Source organism: Cervus canadensis, chromosome 22, assembly GCF_019320065.1.
Source record: "Cervus canadensis isolate Bull #8, Minnesota chromosome 22, ASM1932006v1, whole genome shotgun sequence".
NCBI classification, from domain to species: Eukaryota; Metazoa; Chordata; class Mammalia; order Artiodactyla; family Cervidae; genus Cervus; species Cervus canadensis.
The window spans coordinates 51390725-51406564 of NC_057407.1; the positions used below are offsets into that span (position 1 = coordinate 51390725).

General features: G+C 41.2%; 1 protein-coding gene across 2 annotated transcripts in view; it reads left to right on the forward strand.

Annotated features, from left to right (window-relative positions):
• UBP1 (upstream binding protein 1) overlaps positions 1–15840 on the forward strand; it is a 64982-nt gene that overhangs the window by 11651 nt on the left and 37491 nt on the right. For both annotated transcript variants that reach the window (XM_043443493.1, XM_043443492.1), the window contains one exon: positions 4804–4955. In XM_043443493.1, the coding sequence (XP_043299428.1) occupies positions 4804–4955 (152 nt within the window). The remainder of the gene's footprint in view (positions 1–4803; positions 4956–15840) is intronic.

Here is a 15840-nt window from a genome sequence, read left to right on the forward strand (position 1 = left end):
CTGATGCTGCTCTCAGATCACAATCTCTCACCCTCTTGAAGCGGCTTCCCCAGTCACTCAGTGGTAAAGAATCCACCTGCCAATGCAGGAAACTTGGGTTCGATCCCTGGGTCAGGAAGATCCCCTGGAGGAGGAAATGGCAACCCACTCCAGTGTTCTTGCCTGGGAAATCCCATGGACAGAGGAGCCTGGAGGGCTGCAGTCCATGGGGTCGCAGAGCGTCGGACAGGACTGAGCACGCGCACACGTACCCTCTTGAGCGCCTGTTTTCTTCCCCAACCAGTGTAAATTTTCCCGGTCAATCACTGTAGTTGCTTCCCCACATATACCCTTGTTCTCTCGCCCCCTTTTGCTTTATTCCCCTGTCCTCTTTTGTTTAACACAGCCGTGACCCTGCTTAAATCTGGTGCTTCCTCTCCGTTACATAGGTAGCAGAGGGGGGCTCTAGGCATCACTGATTGGGCCGCACGGGAAGTGCACCTGCTCCGCTCTCAAGCGCACCCCTTTGCTGGTTGGTGGTCTCACTGTGTCCTCGTCCAGTCCCTCTCGAGCTCTGCCTAAGGATGGGATGGCCCCATCTCAGACCCACAACTCTTCCTCCCAGGGCCTACTTTCAGTGGAATGTCCATACTTAGTACTTTACTGAAAAAATTGGACTTCTGAAATATGAACACACATACTGGCTTACAAATTTTTCTTCATGTGTTTGGGTGAGTTATTTATCCTACTTTGGTTATTTTGGGTTCTTAAATCAGCAATTTAATGTATTTCATTGGTCTGGACTTTGCTGGGCCTTTATATCAATCCTGCCTCTGCCCCATCTCCTCTCCTGAGACTTCAGTGTAAAATCTTCTCCCTTTCTTTCTTAACATCTCTTCGGCATTTTCTGTGCTGCCTCCCAGATAACTTTATGTTTCTGTTCCATTTTCCCTATATACTCTTTATTTCTGTGTGATCTTACTGTTAAACATTAGTTCTTTATTTCTTTAAACAAAGTAAGCTTAATTTTATCATGTAGGTTCAGTAGTTCTGGCATCTTGAAGTCTTCGGTGGGTATTGGTCTGTGTCCGGTCAGGAAGATAGAATGCAGTGAGATGTTTCAAGCAGAGAAGGGCTTAGTGAAGTATTTGATTGTGAAAGTGCTAGAAGGGTTCACGGAGAAGGTCCGGACTGGTGGTGGCAAGGCTGCTGCCGCCTTGAACTTTCCTGCAGCTGTGGTCGCCTGCCTCTGCTCTTCCCCACTCCCTCGTCGTTTCCCCTCAGAGCAACCTAACAAGGTTCCAGCTGGCGAGGTGTCTTATATATGCAGTCTTCAGACCTCTAATCCTCTGCAGCAGAGGTAGGAGAGCCGGGAATGCCCACAGACAGGATCTGGAACCGGGTCGATGCCATCTGTTTTTTTTGCTGTTGGTTCTTGCGCCTGAAGTTGTGTTTGTCTTTGCGCACTTGGATATTTTTGGATACTGGCATTTCAGGATTAATTGGAATAATTCGAACCCTTGTGTCTTTTCATGTGCTTGTCAGATCCCTGGGAGACCTACCTGTCTGGAATATGAGGTTACAAAATCAACTGAATACCAGAACTTTCTTATGGTTCATCCTGGTAGAAATTATGATCTTAAATTGTCTGGAGATCTAGCTTTTCACTTTAGTAATGGTTGAATATCAGTGCTGCAGTTCATTCATCAGTTTAGCAGATATTTGAGCTCCTTTGTGCTAGATGCTGGGTTTTAAGTCTGAAGAGAAACCAATTTGGAGGGTAGTTATACTTACGGGGGATACAAATGTAAGTCTGGTATAGTGTTGGAAAGTGAAATGCTTTGTGGATAAATAGAGCAGAAAAGGAGCAGCTGGGAGTGCCCACGGAGGATTACAGTTGTCACTGAAAAGGTGACGTTTGAATGCAGTGAGCCAGTAGGATGCCAGCAGAGCAGGGCCAGTGCAAAGGCCCCGGAAGAGTTGAGGAAGGAGGCTGGTGTGACTGAACCAGGTCCTTCCAAGGACCTTGGTTTCAAAACTGAGGTGATGAAGAGAGTGCAAAGGAATGAAATGGTCCGACTTCTGTTTGAAGAGGCTCACTCTGGCTGCTGTGTTGGTTGGAATGCATTGTCTTTCTAATAAAGTAAAAAGTTAATTGGGGTTGCATTAGCAGATGATCTCTACATGTTTACGTTTACTCAGGAGTTTTTAGCACCTACCAAAAGCATAGTAGGCTATGAAAATAAAGGTATTGGTCACTTATTCGTGTTTAACTCTTTTCAACCCAATGGACTGTAGCCCGCCAGGCTCCTTTGTCCATGGGATTCTCCAGGCAAGAACACTGTAGTGGGTAGCCAGCCCCTTCTTCAGGGGATCTTCTCAACCCAGGGATTGATCCTGCCTTGTAGGCAGATTCTTTACTGTCTGAGCTACCATAACCGAGGGAATATAATGGTGGTGGCCTTCTAGAATCTGAAGCAAATAAAATTTTATTTACTGTATGTAGCAGTTTATTTATAAATAGCCAATCTTCTGCAGTCTGATGCCTTATGTAGGTAATGATCAACCAAGGCAGTTAGCATTAAGATCTTAAAATTATTCTCCATGTCACTTTTTAGTATGATTAACTAAAGCATCTGATTTATAGCTCTCATCTCATTTTTTTCCTTTCTCACCAAGAAAACTTTTTTTTTGTTGTTTTGACCACACTGCACAGCTTGTGGGATTTTAGTTCCCTGACCAGGGATTTAACCCTGGTCCTCGGCAGTGAGAGCATGGAGTCCTAACCACTGGACCACCAGGAAATTCTCTCACCCAGAAAACTTTAAATAATTACATATATGTAACATAGAATATATATTTATTTTCATCTACTGTGGCGCTATTTTGACTGCTATAGTTGTTTCATAAAGAGAGCTGCCCTGAGTCTTTATAAAGTACTATTTGTAAATTTTCTGAAAAGTTTTTTATATCTCTCTGTCCTAGAAGAGGGCCGGAGACCATTGCTAACTACGCATTCCTCAGTTATACTTTTGACTTAGAAGTGTTTTGACATTTTCTAGGTATAAATGGAGGAGAATTAGTGTGTAATTTAGTCCCTGAATAATCAGTCTGGTGCTTTAATAGAAATGTATGTGGGAAGAGGAAATACAGGGTTTCCACATTTTTTTAAGTTGAATTTAATTAAAATGGGCCACCCAGATGTCTAAGTCAGTTAACAGCTCATAAGAACATACAAGCAGTTCAGACAAGTCTTTCAGGTCCTTGTTATAGTAGTCATTCATTTGGATATTTTGCTGTTTTACTTCTTATTGAGAAATGGACATAGAAAAGTCATCAGGATATAAATGTACAGCTCAGCAAATTATCTTAAAACCCTACCCTTTATATGTTAATGGTGCAAATATAAAATGGTGCAGCCACTTTAAAAAAACAGTTTGGCAGTTTCTCAAAAAGGTAGATAGAGTTACCATATGACCCAGTAATTCTACTTCTAGATAGAGATCCAAAGGAATTAAACATGTCTACACAAAACATATACAAGTGTTCATAGCAGCATATTAATAATAACCAAAAAATGGAAACAAGTCAAAGGTCCATCATCCGATGATAGATAGTTAGCATATGGTATATTCATACAATGGAATATCATTCGGCCGTAAGAGGGAATGACGTACTATACATGCTACAACGTGAATGGACGTTGAAAACACACCAGGTGTTAATAAAAGAAACCAGTCACAAAAGGTCACGTGATTCTGTTTGCGTTATATATCTGGAATAGACAGGTCCATAGAGACAAGCAGGTCAGTGGCTGCTCGGGTGATGGGTAGGGTGGGGGCATGGGGAGTGGCTGCTAGGGGTCTGAGAATTCTTTCTGAGGTGCCGAGGATGTCTTGGAATTAGATGGCAGTGAAGACTGCACAGCTCTGAATATGCTGAAAGCCACTGAATCATACACTTTATAAGGGTGAATTTTCTGGTGTGTGAAAGAGCCGATTTTTTTTAAAAAGGCAAACCAAATACATCCATGTGTGTTTAGCCACCCAAGTTAACAGAATATAGACAGTGCCCCAGAAGATCCCCCCCACCCCCTCCTGATCAATGCCCCAAGTTATTCTTGGGGGAAAAAAATAGCAGCTGTTTATACTGCTACTGTTTGCTTCTCAGAAGAAGCCATTGTTTTAGACTCTGAGTGTGAAGCTTTATGCTCTCAGCACTTGGCTAAGCCTAGTAGGGAACTTTTTATAAAGTACCATTTTAATCAAATGCTTCTTTGTAATTTCATGGTGCCAGGGCGACCTACCTTTCAAAACAGGTGGCTGTTCTTTTTTAATAGAAAGAATGAGTTTTAAATTTTTCAAGAATTTTTTGATATAACTTTTTTTTTTTTAGTACCAGATATATTATTAGCCTGATCTCTTTATCAGTAGTTTGGACTTTATTAACTATTAAATACTGCTTACTTTAAATATTTCTTGTTTTAATACTTTTGCCTAATTATAGCCACCCACCCCTCTCTCTCCCACTAGAGATATGGGTTATTGAAGCTATCTTTTGGGGAAGCCAGATTAGCATTAATAGTTCTTTTATTCTACATATGGGGGGCGACTGAGTGGCATGCAGGATTTAGTTCCTTAACTGGGGATCCGAACCCATGCCCCCTGCAGTGGAAGTGCCAAACCCTTACCACTAGACCACAGGGAAGTCCCTCTTGATAATATCTGTGATCTTAAATTTTAAAAGAAACTACCCTTAAATACTTCTGTATGTTTTTACGTATTTTAAACCCAGAGTAAGGTCAGTGTTGCTTTTTCTTTTCAGCGATGTCTTGGCATTGCCCATTTTCAAGCAGGAAGATTCTAGCCTTCCGCTGGATGACGAGACCAAACACCCCCCCTTCCAGTATGTGATGTGTGCCGCGACATCGCCCGCCGTGAAGCTGCACGACGAGACGCTCACGTACTTGAACCAAGGTCGGTATGGCTGCGTCACACTCTGACCTAAGCGTTCGCAGAAATCCAAAATGGTGTTTTGGCATCGCAGCCTGGATTAATGGTAATAATTAAAAACTAGGTTCCTTCTCTCAGACAGCTTCAGTTAACAAAAACTGTAGAACGTTTTACTGTGAGCCAGCAAAGCAATAGTTTGTGGAAAGTGATTTCATAACAGAGGGTGTGGACCAAGATGTGTTATGGGGTGTTTCCAAGACAAAATGCGAAGAGAAGCAGGTAGGAAAGGATGTCAGTTATTTTTAGGAACATGGTTTCAGTGTGGAACCTGAGAATGAATCAGAAGTCCAGCTAGCAAGGGACTTGGTCTCGGGCATGAAGCAGATTTGTGCTGAGAATAGCCTGCACCAAGGTGGAGTCTGTGGCTAAAATAAACCGTGTCAAATCTGGTTTCCGCTTAATGAGAATGCCGTGTTTTGCTGATTTGAAAGTGAGGGTGGGCAGAATAGCAAATAGAGCTATGGGGTGGTTGACCATTAGAAAGATCAAAGGATTTCTTTTTGAGGTGCGCTGAGCGGGCGGAACACTGACCGGTGTGACTTGCCAGTGTTAACAGAAGGACTGGGGGACGTGGGAGGCGCTTGTTGGGCGCCTGCATTTGCTGGGTGCTGAGAACTCGAGGGACTCTTGCGTTTGTTTGCGTCATTAACGGTATCTAATTGGCTGTGCCGGTCCTTTGTTGCTGGGCGGGCTTCTCTGTGGTCACGACGGGCAGGGGCTGCTCCCTAGCGCAGCGCAGGGGCTCTCTGCGGGGGCTCCCCTTGCTGGGGAGTCTTCAGGCTCCAGGAGTTGTGCTTCCTCGGCTCTGGAGCACAGGCCCCGCAGTCGTGGGGCACGGGCTGAGCTGCCCCGTGGCGTGTGAGGTCTTCCTGGACCAGGGGGCAAGCCTGTGTCTCCTGCATCGGCAGGCTTATTCTTCAGCACTGAGCCAACAGGGAAGTCCTGGACACTTGTTTTTAAAAGGAACTGAACATTTTTGTTGTTACAAAACGAGTACATACTCATTGTACAAAAATTGAATATGTCAAGGGATAAAGCTGAAACTGGACTTCAGTTGGCATCCCCCTCAAGAAAAGCAGTTACATCCTAGATGTGTTTCTTTGTGTGTGTATCTATTTTATTTCAGCAAAATGGGAATTAACATCTCTTCACGTAAGGGTTGGGCTTCCCTGGTACCTCAGCTGGTAAAGAATCCACCTGCAATGCAGGAGACACCAGTTCAATTCCTGGGTTGGGAAGATGCCCTGAAGAAGAGTTAGGCTACCCACTGCAGCATTCTTGGGCTTCCCTATGGCTCAGCTGGTAAAGAATCCGCCTGCAGTGTGGGAGACCTGCATTTGATCCCTCGGTTGGGAAGATCCCCTGGCGGAGGAAACAGCTACCCACTCCAGTGTTCTGGCCTGAAGAATTCTATGGACTGTATAGTCCATGGGGTCGCAAAGAGTTGAACACGACTGAGTGACTTTCACTTGAGTATTTTGTGATTGCTTTTCTGTCAGTAAATAAAATCTTTAATTCCTCAAACTTTTGGAAAGAACTATAGATTTTAGACTACGTTAGTTAGTGATTATTGTAAATTATAGAAGAAAAACTTTTTTTTAAGCTGAATTTTCATTTGACATACAGATTTAGGATTTATGAGGTTTTTCTTCAGGTAATTCTAATCTGTAGCCTATGGCGATACTCTTAATTTTGGTATTAATATTATTTTAGGATTTTGATGGGTAGGCATTCAGTTATTTGAGACTTGTTTCTTTTTTTTTTTTTCATTTATTTTTATTAGTTGGAGGCTAATTACTTTTCAATATTGTAGCGGTTTTTGCCATACGTTGACATGAATCAGCCATGGATTTACATGTGTTCCCCATCCCAGTCCCCCCTCCTGCCTCCCTCCCCATTCCATCCCTCTGGGTCTTCCCAGTGCACCAGCCCCAAGCACTTGTCTCATGCATCAAACCTGGACTGGCGATCTGTTTCACACTTGATAATATACATGTTTCAATGCTATTATTTTAAAGAACCTTAATAGTTTATGCACTAATCTATTTTAGACATAAAAAGATCAGAAGAAACAATGTCGAGGTGAGGACATTCATTATAGCTTAGTTTCTAATGAGAAAAAAGGAAATAGCTGGAATTTCTCTTACTTAGGGAATAGTTGAATAAGTTAATGTGCATACCATGGGATGAATGAGGACATGGAAACTCACCCTTCTATATAAAGAACTTTGGATGTGTCTGTCTTTGGGCCTGGGGGAGTATCCGTAACTTATTACTGTTATTATTAAACTGGATAAAGACATCTCACATTGATAAAAGTTGCAGTACACCATCTGTAGTGATAATTTATTAGACCTACATTCACTGAGTGTTTACTGGACGTGAAGCAGTGTACTAAATACTATATATGCGTTGTTTCTCTTCCACAGTAACCCAAGAAGTGTTATTGATCCATTCCAGATTTTCAAAGCTGAAGCTTCAAGCAGCTGATAAACTCGCTCAGTGTTAGTTTGGTCAAGCTTAGATGTAAACAAATAAATTGTTTATTACTTAAATGGTTGTTATTATTGAAGTATCTATAGTAGTGTGCACAAGTCTTTTGTAGCGTGGCATACGATGTCTTAGTTCCCTGACCAGGAACTGAATCTCTGCCTCCTGCAGTGGAAGCTCAGACCCCTAGCCACTGGACCGCTAAGGGAGTTAGTTCCCCACAAGTCTTAAATGTGTACCTCAGTTAATTTGTACATAGCTTATTCCCTCAAAAATATTACCTCTGTCCAATATTTCAATACCCTAGCAGTTTTCCTTCGGTCCTCCTCCTAGCTGACACCTGAGGTTGACCATAATCCATATTAGAAGTGCAGGTGATTTTCTGGGACTTGACTCTGCTCCTTGCAGTATTAATGATGAGTATGTTATAGGTTGTAGAATTGTGGTAATTTACCTCTTAATTTCTCCCAGCATTTTAAGAAAAAAAGTAGAAAAATGAATTGCATGTAGGCTGCATTTTTTAAAACATACATTTGAATAATCATTAAACATGCATTTGAGTAATCATAAAGAAATTCTACTTTTATACACCCTTTTAAAGAAATTATAACACTTTAAACTTAAATGAATATCAGTTCTTTCACAGATTTGTCTCCTAACATTTATTGCCTAGCATAATATTTCATGTGAATCCCTTCAATTGTTCCATAGTGGCTGCACCAATTTACATTCCCACCAACAGTGTAGGAGGGTTCCCTTTTCTCTGCACCCTCTCTAGCATTTGTTGTTTGTAGACTTTTTGAAGCCATTCTGACTGGTGTGAAGTGGTACCTCATTATAGTTTTGAGTTGCATTTCTGTAATAATTAGCTGTGTTGAGCATCTTTTCATATACCTGTTGGCCATCTGTATGTCTTCTTTGGGGAAATGTCTTTTAAGGTCTTCTGCCCAGTTTTCGATTGGGTTGTCTTAGTTGTTGAGTTGTATGAGCTGTTTGTATGTTTTGGAGATTTGACCCCTGTTGGTTGCATTATTTGCAGCTATTTTCTCCCATTTCGTAGGTTGTCTTTTTGGAGTTTTTTTTTGGGAATTTCCATTGCTGTGCAAAAACTTGTATGTTTGATTAGGTCCCTTTTTTTTTTTTTTTTTAATTGCCTTGGGAGACCTAAGAAAACATTGGTGTGATTTATGTCAAAGAATGTTTACCTATGTTCTCTTCTAGTTTTATGGTGTCATGTCTTACGTTTAAGTCTTTAAGCCATTTTGAGTTTATTTCTCTGCAGGTTGGGAAGTGTTTTCTAACTTCACTGATTTACACGCAACTATCCAGCTTGCCTAGTACACTTGCTAAAGAGTACATTTGCCCAGTACACTTTCTCCACACTTGTGTCTTTTGTCAAAGATTAATTGACCGAAAGAATACGGATTTATTTCTGGATTCTCTGTTCTGTTTCATTGATATATGTGTCTCTCTTTGTACCGGTACCAAATTGCTTTGATTACTGTAGCTTTGTAGTGTTGTCTGAAGGTCTGGGAGAGTTAGGCCGTTTGTCTTCCCCTGCCCCTCCCAAGATTGCTGTGGCGATTTTGAGTCTTCCATGGTTCCATATACATTTTTTTAAATTATTCTAGTTCTGTGAAAAATGTCATGGGTGATTTGAGGTCACATTAAATCTGAAGATTGCTTTCGGTAGTATTGCCATTTTATTTTTATTTATTTATTTATTTTAGTATTGCCATTTTAACTATTAATTTTTCTAATCCAAGAGCATGGGATATCTTTCAATTTCTTTGAATTATCTTAAGTCTTTTATTAATATTTTATAGTTTACGGCATACAGGTTTTTCACCTTCTTAGCTACATTTATTCCTAAGATTTTTGGATGCAGTTTTAAATGGAATTTTTTCTTTACTTTCTCTTTCTAATATTTCATTGTTGGTGTAAAGAAATTAAGCAGATTTCTGTATATTAATCTTGTATCCTACTATCTTGCTGAGTTCATTGATTCTAATAGTTTATACATGGAGGTTTTAAGCTTCTCTGAATAGAGCATCATGTCTGCAAATAGTGACGGTTTTACTTCTTCTCCTTTAACTTGGATATCTTTTCTTTTCTGGTTGCTGTGGCAAGTACCTCCAATAATACGTTGAGTAGAAGTGGTGAGAGTAGGCATCCTTGCCTTGTTCTTGAATTTAGCAAGAACACTTTCAGCTTTTCGCCGTTGAGTATTATGTTGGCTGTGGGCTTGTCATCAGTGCCTTTGTAACATTGAGTTATGTTCCCTCTCTACCCACTTTTGTAAGAGTTTCTATCGTGAATGGTAGTTAAATGCTTTTTCTGCTTATGTGGCTTTTGTCTTTTGTTAATGTGATGTATCACATTGATTTGCATATATCTGAGCCATCCTCGTGACTCCAGAATGAATTTAACTTAGTCATGATGTGTATTTCTTTTTATATGTTCTTGGATTTGGTTTGCTAATATTTTGTTGAGAGTTTTTGCATCTAAATTCATCAAAGATGCTGGCCTGTAATTTTCTCTTTTGGTGGTGACTTTGATGCTATTATCAGAGTGATGGTGGCTCACAGAATGTCTTTGGGGGCATTCTCTCCTCTTCAGTCTTTTGGAAGTTTGAGAAGAATTGGTCTAAGTTCTTCATATGTTTGGTAGCCATCTGATCCTGTACTTTTTGTTTGTGGAGTTTTTTTTTTTAATTACAAATTCTGTTTTATTTCTAGTGAAGGTTCTGTACAAATTATGTTTCTTGTTTCAGTTTTCAGGGGCTGTATGTTTCTAGAAGCTTGTCCATTTCTTGTAGGTTGTTGAATTTTTTGGCATATGTAATTGGTTATAGTATTCTCTTCTGCTTTTTTGTGTATCTGTGGTATCAGTTGAGAGTTCTTTTTCATTTGTTATTTTGTTTATGTGGGTCTTCTGTCTCTGCTTCCTGGTGAGCCTTGTCAGAGGTTTGTCACTTTAGTCTTTCAAAGAACCAGCTCTTCATTTTAGTGATTGTTTTTTAGTCTGTTTATTTTCTCTGGTCTTGGTTAGTTCCTTCCTTCTGCTGATTTTAGGTTTTGTTTATTCTTCCTCTAATTCTTTTAAGTGGTAGGTTGGGTTGTTTGAGATTTTTCTTGCCCTTTTTTTTTTTTTTTTTTTGAGGAAGACCTGTATTGCTATGAACTTCTCTCTCAGAACTGCTTTTGCTGCATCCCGTACATTTTGTATGGTTATAGTGTCATAGTCAATTGACTATTTTCATAGTCGATTTTCTCTAAATTTCCTGTTTGATTTCATTGTTGACCCATCGTTTTTTTAAGTAGCATGTTGTTTGGTGTGCATGGAATCATTATTTTCCCTATTTCTTTTCATGTGGTTGATTTCTTGCTTCATTCTGTTGTGGTCAGAGAAGGTTCCTGAAATAACACTTATACTCTTAAATTTGCTGAGGCTTGTTTTGGGCCCTAGCATGTGGTCGGTCGTAGAGAATATATCATGTGCACTTGCAAAGACTGTTTTGGGTTTTTTGGATAAAATGTCCTGAAAATAATCAAGTCTAACTGTTTTAGTGTATAATTGATTTTTTTTAAATCAACTTATTTGATATTGATTAATTTTTATTGATTTTTCTGTCTCTTAAGTTATGTTCATTAATGTCAGTGGGATGTTAAAGTTTCCTGCTAATACTGTATTTCCATAAAGTTCTCCCTTTATGTCCATCAGTATTTTATGTATGTGAGTGTTCCTATGTTAGGTGTATATATCTCGGTGAGTGTACAAGTTTTTCCTTATGTTAATCCCTTTGTTATTATATAGTGTGCTTTTAAAAATGTTCACTAATGTTTGTCCGTGCCGGCTCTTGGCTGCTGCCTGGGCCGGTCTCTGGTTGCGGCGCACCGCCCTCTCCCTGAGGTGGCCTCACTTGCCGCAGAGCGCGGGCGCGAGGCCTGCGGGCCTCAGTGGCCGTTGCGTGCAGGCTCACCAGTTGTGGCGCACAGGCCCAGTTGCCCCGCAGCAGGTGGGAGCTTCCTGGATCAGGGGTTGAACCTTTGTCTCTTGAGTTGGCAGGCAGATTCTTTACCACTGAGCTGCTGGGGAAGCCCTGCAGTGTCCTCCTCTGTAGCCTTTGTATTAAAGTCTGTTGTGGGACTCAGTGGGAGAAGGTGAGGGTGGGATGTTCTGAGAGAACAGCATCGAAACAAGTATACTATCAAGGGTGAAACAGATCACCAGCCCAGGTTGGATGCATGAGACAAGTGCTCGGGCCTGGTGCACTGGGAAGGCCCGGAGGGATGAGATGGAGAGGGAGGCGGGAGGGGGGACCGGGATGGGGAACACAAGTAAATCCATGGCTGATTCATGTCAATGTGTGGCAAAAACCACTACAATATAGTAATTAGCCTCCAACTTATAAAAATAAATGAAAAAAAACAGAAGTCTGTTGTGTCTGACACGAGTATTGCTACTCTTCACTGTCTTGTCATTTCCGTTTGCATGAAATATCCTTTTCCATCCCCTCACTCTCAGTCTCTGCGTGTCATTTGCCCTAAGCTGGGTCTTCGTAGGCAGCATACTGTTGGCTCTTGGTTTTGGGGGGTTTCTTTGGTTGCACCATGTGGCTTGTGGTATATTAGTTCCTGATCAGGGACTGATGCTGGGCCCTTAGCAGTGAGAGCATGGTGTGCTAACCACTGGACCGCCAGGAATTCCCTAGGCTTTTTGGTTTTTATCCAGTTTTTATTCAGTCTTTTGACTGAAACATTCAGTCTGTTGGCATTTAAAGTAATGATTGATACATATGTATTTATTGCTGTTTTAATTTTAACTAGTTTTCCAATTGAAGTGTTTTTTCTTTTTGTGGTTAAGTGATTTCCTTTTGTGCTTGTTGTCTCTTCTTTTTGGTTTTTGTGAATCTATTATTTGTTTTTAATTTGTGGTTGCCCTGTTTTTCAAGTATGTTAACCCCTTATATCTGCTTGCTTTACACTGATAGTCATATAGGCTCAAACACATGCTTTTAAAAAAAGAAAAAGAACCTGCATTTTCTTACTCTCCTTCCCCGTATTTTATGATTTTTTTTTCTCCAAAATATTTTTATGTAACTGCCCCGGGTCTTAAGTTGAGGCATGTGGGATATTTAGCTGTGGCACACGCACTCTTAGTTGCAACATGCAGAATCTAGTTCCCTGACCAGGGATTGAATCCAGGTCCCTGGTAGTGGAGGTGCCAAGTCCTGACCGCTGGACCACCCGGGAGCTCCCCGCATGTTATGATTTTTATGTCCTTTTCTGTTTACTATTTTAAAAATATTTGTTATTTGGCTGTTCAGGGTCTTAGTTGTGGCATGTGAACTCTTTAACTGTGGTGTGTGGGGCTTAGTTCCCTCACCAGGGAGTGAACCCCGGAGCATAGAGTCTTAGCCACTGGACCACGAGGGAAGTCCCTGGTGTCCTTTTTTATGTCTTCGTCTTCATTCTCTTTCTGTTCCGTGTGTTTATTTTCAGTTCCATAAATAGGTGTTTCTCTTTGATCTGTATACTGTCTAATTTAAGTGATTTACTTTCCAGTTGTAATTTCTTTCTTCCTTCATCTTCTTGCTTCTTTTATATTTAGAGAAGGTCTTTCAATATTTCTTTTAGGATAGGTTTAATATTGCTATATTCATTTAGTTCTTATCTGAGAAGGTCTATTTTTCTTCCCATTCCAGACGATTGTCTTGTTAGGTAGAATATTCTGGGTTGCAGATTTTTCCCTTTCAAGACTTCGAATATATTTTGCCACTCCCTTCTAGCCTCCAGTGTTTCTGTGGAGAAATCAGCTGATAGCTTTTTGGGGGTTCCCTTGAACCTTGTAATGAACTCTTTGATTTTCTCTTGCTGCCCTTAGAACACTGTATGTCTTGGTGTGAGTCTGTTTGGGTTCATCTTATTTGGGACTCTATGCGTCTTCGTTTTACTTATATTCTCTCACTCTATGAGTTTAGGAGAAACGGTTATCTACTGTGGCCTTGGAGGGCTGTTTGTATGTGGCAGCGTCTCTGTGTGGCTTGTGTTGGTTTAATTTTTTTCTTTTTTTTTAGCGTGCAATTTGTTTTGGCTTGGATGTTTGCTGTCTGTTTCCTCAGTGTGTGCTGGCTGTCGTCCTCTCCCCAGCACCCAACCTCTGAAGCCTGAGCCCCAGCACCCAGCCCGAGTCTGCCCAGCTGATGAGCGTCTCAGGCTGCTGAGTGTGCTCCGGGCACCAGCCCTCTGTGCGGCTCTCTGCCAGTCTTGCCCTGCACACACCGGTCGCTGCACTCTCCTCTGAGGCTCCGAAGCTCCCCCTCTGTCCCTGCTGATCTCCCCACCAGGGGGAGACTTCCCAGCGTGTGGAAACCTTTCCTCTTTCACAGCTCCCTCCCACGAGTGCAGGTCTTATCTGGATCCCTTTGTCTTTGTGTGTGTGCTATCCAGTTACTTGGGATTTCCTTGCCTCTTTGAAAGTCTGAGGTCTTCTGCAAGCTTTCAGTAGATGTCCTGTGAGAACTGTTCTGCATGTAGATGTGTTTTTTCTGTATTTGTGAAAGAAGGTGAGCTCCACATCCTACTCCTCCGCCATCTTGATCTGATCCCTCAGCAAAAGTAAGCCGATCAGACTCACCTTTCAAAAGGAAACATTCTCAGTTGTGCATGTACAGTTCTCATTTTTTACAGAAGCCTTTCCTGAAATATAAAAAGAATCAGGCATAGATGTGGAAACTGAAAATCGGGCTTGATTAATTTGTAACTAGGAGTTCCAGTAGAATCCTGTGATTATTTTCTAGTTAGCGTGGCTGCCCAAGTGTCTCAGTGGTAAAGAATCCACCTGCCGGTGCAGGAGACACGGGTTTGAATCCTGGGTCGGGAAAAAACCCTGGAGGAGGAAACGGCAACCCATTCCAGTATTCCTGCCCAAGAAATCCCGTGAACAGAGGCGCCTAGCAGGCTGCAGTCATAGCGTCCCAAGGAGCAGGGTGCGACTGAACACACAGGGCGGGGGACATCACCCTGAAAAGTCCCTGCAGGGACTGTAAAAGGCGTCTCAGCGACCCGCTTCAGTGTGGTGTCGTCTGCGCGCCAGCTTTGGTGGTGTGACTGTTGAGTGTTGACACAATTTAGTATTTACTCTTCTGGTTTTCAGGAGTTAGATTTTTATTCAGATTTGCTCACAAGTTAATTTTCTTACGTTCAAATTAACTCTTGAGCTCTACCAAAGGAAAATGACTTGCCGTGGAAGTGTTGCCTTATTTACCAAAAAAGATACAGTTATTCCTCCAGTTATCCTATTTGATTGACTATAGTTTTTATAGAGATTTAACCCCAGAGGTTTGATTCCAAGTCTAATTTTCTTAACCACCAAGTCTCTTTACTAGAATAGTTCCAGTGTTTTCTAAATTTTCAGTTAATTGTCACCTTTTAAAATTTTAACAGTTTAATTAGATGATTTATACACATGGTTCAGAGTTCAAAAGGTATTAAAGGGTATACAATAAAGCTCTTTTCACAGTTATCTAGCTCTGCTTGCTCAGCCCAGGGAGTGATTGAATTAGAATCCTTCATAGACACCTGTGGAGATTGTAATCTTGTTTTATGACTCTCTTTGTATATAAAAAATATCATATTGTTAATATTTTATTTATTGCAATAAACTTATTGGTTCCTGTGGTGACTGAACTGTACTTAAGCGTAGATGTGATGAATCTAATGGTCTTGTCACTAAAAGATACAATGGAAGAGAGAACCTCCATTCCTAAAGTAGATGGTAGAAGCTGGCATCCCTACTTTTCAATAAGTGCCCAGGATATATGCACCTCTGCTCCCTAGGGATGTCCTTACATACATTATTCAGATACCCTTTTGCTCCTTTTAAGCAGTGACGGTCGCTTTAAATATTCCCCTGCGTGTAGTCAAGTGAGCGGTAGAGGGCAGCAGTGAGCAGCTGTCGTTAGCCCTCTCTGGGGCCTGGGCCTGTGTTTAGATCCCATTCTACCTCTTGCTCATTTCAGCAAACTCTTTAGTAACCCCCACCTAAGGTCGGCGAGAATTAAATTGAGTTAATATGTGTAATGCACTTACATAGGAAGCACATCGCTAGCTTTTGCTGTGTTTACTATTATTTATAACTAAGTAGCTTTAATGGTTTCTCATTGTATGGGAAGACTAAGTTTAATAATCTCGGCTGACATGTTAGTTTCATGTGGCAGATAAGATGAGCAGTTTTTACAAACCGTTAGAATGCAACCCTGGGACTAGGTAGCTGCCTACCAATTCAGAAATTTTACCAGGTTTGGTAGCAAGCATGATTGCTGTGCTGTGCTTAGACGCTTAGTTGGTTCTGACTC